The sequence below is a fragment of the Solea solea genome, chromosome 18, assembly GCF_958295425.1.
Source record: "Solea solea chromosome 18, fSolSol10.1, whole genome shotgun sequence".
Classification (NCBI taxonomy): Eukaryota; Metazoa; Chordata; class Actinopteri; order Pleuronectiformes; family Soleidae; genus Solea; species Solea solea.
In genome coordinates this window covers 13,867,372-13,871,079 of record NC_081151.1, presented here as the reverse complement: position 1 = coordinate 13,871,079, position 3,708 = coordinate 13,867,372, and the positions used below count along the sequence as shown (strand labels likewise).

Sequence of the window (3,708 nt, the reverse complement as noted above, 5' to 3'; positions counted from 1 at the left end):
GATAATCTGAAACATTTAAGTGTGACAGACATGCTAAAAAATAAGAAATCAGGAAGGGCGCAAACACTTTTGCACACAACTGTACGCACATTTCAGTCAGTTTATAGTGATGTTTTAAAGATGAGGAAATAGGGCTGGGCGATATACCAGTAGTAAGCGTTATACCGGTATATTTTTGAAAGAGATATGTAGTTGAGTCAATATCACCATACCGGTATATTATATATTATTTTTATGTTGCCTGCGAACGCTATTTAATAAGGCCGACTGCTTCTCTCTGAGCCTACAAGCCTAGTTCAGCTGCTCAATCACGCCCCTTACATGTACGTACTACGTAGTAGTACGTAGTACGTACATGTCTTTTAGTAGACAAAAGGGGTCAGCTTGGCTGAAATACAAACTTCTTAAATATCAATAATAAGCCTCACTCACACACGCACACACACACACACACAGGGAGTGTCACTCAGAACAGAGGTCACTCCATGTCAGAGTGGGAGTGGTTCCTGGTTCCCTCCCCCTCACACCTGCAGTTTGACAAAAGGAGGCGGAGGAGCCAACAGGTGGAGAAGAGTCAGAGCCGTCAGGCTCCGCCCACTGCCACTGTTGGAATTCTGAGGAAGAGAAACTCAGACAGTCGTGGTGACAGTGCGGTGAAATGGCAGGAGTTCAGCTGCACAGAGAAAACCTCTCTTGTTCCATCTGTGTGGATCTTCTGAAGGATCCTGTGGCTCTTAACTGCGGACACAGCTTCTGTAAGAACTGTATTAAAGACCACTGGGACTCAGAGGAGCAGGAGAGGATCTACAGCTGCCCTCAGTGTAGAGAGCTCTTCATACCGAGGCCTGAACTGAAGAAGAACACCATGTTAGCAGATTTAGTGGAGAAGTGGAAGAAGACTGGACTCCACGCTGCTCCTGCTCATCACTGCTATGCTGGAGCTGAAGATGTGGCCTGTGATTCCTGCACTGGCAGGAAACTGAAAGCTCTCAAGTCCTGTTTGTTTTGTTTGGTCTCTTACTGTGAGGAACATCTCCAGCCTCATCATCAATCACCTGCATTTAAGAAACACAAGCTGGTGGAGCCGTACAAGAACCTCCAGGAGAACATCTGCCATTGTCACAATAAGATGTTGGACTTGTTCTGCCGCACTGATCAGCAGTGCATCTGTTCTCTCTGCTCTGTGGACGAACATAAAGACCACAACATGGTCTCAGCTGCAGCAGAGAGGATGTGCAAGCAGAGAGAGCTGGATCTGAGTCGAGAAGAAGTCCAGCAGAGACTCCAGGACAGAGACAGAGACGTGAAGGTGCTTCAACAGGAGAGGAAGACTCTCACTCTCTCTGCAGAAAAAGCTGTGAAGGACACGGACGAGAGCTTCACTGAGATGATTTGTCTCCTGCAGACGAGAAGCTCTGACGTGAAGCAGCAGATCAGATCCAAGCTGGAAACCGAGGTGAGACGAGTCACAGACACAGAGGAGAAGCTTCAGCAGGAGATCACTGAGCTGAAGAAGAGAGAAGCTGAACTGAAGCAGCTCTCACTCACACACGACCACAACCAGTTTCTCCTCAACTACCGCTCACTGTCAGCACTCAGTCCATCGACACACTCGTCCACTGTCCATGTCCGTCCTCTGAGACACTTTGAGGACGTGACAGAGGCTGTGGCAAAGGTCAGAGGTCAACTTCAGGACTTCTTGACCGAGACGTGGACAAACATCTCACTGGCTGTGGCTGAAGTAGATGTTTTACTGACAGAACCAGAACCAGAACCAAAGACCAGAGCTGAATCTTTGATATATTCACAGAAAATCAAACTGGATCCAAACACAGTAAATGAACGTCTGTTATTATCTGAGGAAAACAGAAAAGTGACATTTATGGAGAAAGCTCAGTCTTATCCTCGTCACACAGACAGATTCACTGATAATCTTCAGGTCCTGAGTAAAGAGAGTCTGACCGGACGACGTTGTTACTGGGAGGTGGAGTGGAGAGGAAAAGGAAGAGTTTCTGTTGCAGTGACGTACAAGAACATCTGCAGATCAGGGAGTTTAAATGAATGTGGATTTGGATTCAATGACAAATCTTGGGCTTTAGTTTGTGAACACAATAGTTGTCATTTTGTTCACAAAAGTATCTGGACTGACATCTCGGATGTTACAGTCTACAGAGTGGGAGTTTACCTGGACCACAGAGCAGGTCTTCTGTCCTTCTACAGAGTCTCTGACACCATGACTCTGCTCCACAGAGTCCAGACCACGTTCACTCAGACTCTCTATGCTGGAGTTTGTCTTTGTTCTTTACCTGGAGCCACAGCAGAGTTCCGTAAACTCAAATAATCTGGAGTTCTTTCAGCAGCAGTGAGTTAAACTCTGAGTTTAAATATTTAACTTCTCTGTGACAACAATAACATCAACCTTTGACTTTTGAATTTAAACTGTGAGCAACTTTATTGACAAAGTTTCTTTCATTTGCTCATTTTGTTGTGTAATTGATTCATGGTTAAGTGTATTTGATTCATGGTTAAGTGTATTTGATTCATGTTTAAGTGTATTTGATTCATGGTTAAGTGTATTTGATTCATAGTTAAGTGTAATTGATTCATGGTTAAGTGTAATTGATTCATGGTTAAGTGTGTTTGATTCATGGTTAAGTGTACTTTAAGTGTAATTGATTCAAAGTTTAGTGTATTTGATTCATAGTTAAGGGTATTTGATTCATAGTTAAGTGTATTTGATTCATAGTTAAGGGTATTTGATTCATAGTTAAGTGTATTTGATTCATAGTTAAGGGTATTTGATTTATAGTTAAGTGTATTTGATTCACAGTCAAGTGTATTTGATTCATAGTTAAGTGTATTTGATTCATAGTTAAGTGTATTTGATTCATGATTAAGGGTAATTAATTCATGGTTAAGTGTATTTGATTCATGGTTAAGTGTATTTGATTCATGTTTAAGTGTATTTGATTCATGGTTAAGTGTATTTGATTCATAGTTAAGTGTATTTGATTCATAGTTAAGTGTAATTGATTCATGATTAAGTGTAATTGATTCACGGTTAAGTGTATTTTATTCATAGTTAAGTGTAATTTATTCATGGATAAGGGTAATTGATTCATGGTTAAGGCTAATTGATTGTAGAAATCAATAAAAGTTGGGATTGTAAAGTCCATCCTTGACCGTCTCATCTGATCATCAAATCTCCACAACACACACACACACACACACACACACACACATTCTAAAACAGTGTTAAACGCACACACATGGAGACTCGCTCTCAGTGAAAGCACAAGAAAAACACTTTATTTAAAACACTTAAAAAATAACTTAAATCATAAAATCTATGTCAGTTTAAATCATCTTAAGAACATGTTTCACGTGTTTATCTCACTGTTAGACAGACCTTTCCAACAGTTTGTAAACCACTCACTCTCCAACACCAAACCCCATAGAGAAAATCAGTGAATTTAACATCACAGCACACATGAGTTGTTGATCCACTGCTGCCTCCATCACTAAGTTCAAATGACTTATTTTATGAATTCAGCTTTTCAAATAATTTGTTCAGATTTACTTCAGTGACACAAAGTGACCACACGAGGCAGCAGTAGACCAGCAGCTCCTGTGTCCCCGTGAGCTAAAAACACAGATTTTCTCTGTGGGGTTTGGTGTGGGAGAGTTTATAACAATTTATAAAGTGGC

At 41.2% G+C, this 3,708-nt stretch overlaps 1 protein-coding gene across 1 annotated transcript; it reads left to right on the top strand.

The window, feature by feature from the left end:
* The first annotated feature begins 649 nt into the window (after nt 1-649).
* LOC131444356 (tripartite motif-containing protein 16-like) lies at nt 650-2,844 on the top strand. Its single transcript, XM_058614594.1, has one exon. It carries the CDS (start codon nt 659-661, stop codon nt 2,339-2,341), a length of 1,683 nt encoding a protein of 560 aa, XP_058470577.1. The 5' UTR covers nt 650-658; the 3' UTR covers nt 2,342-2,844.
* The last annotated feature ends 864 nt before the right edge of the window (nt 2,845-3,708 follow it).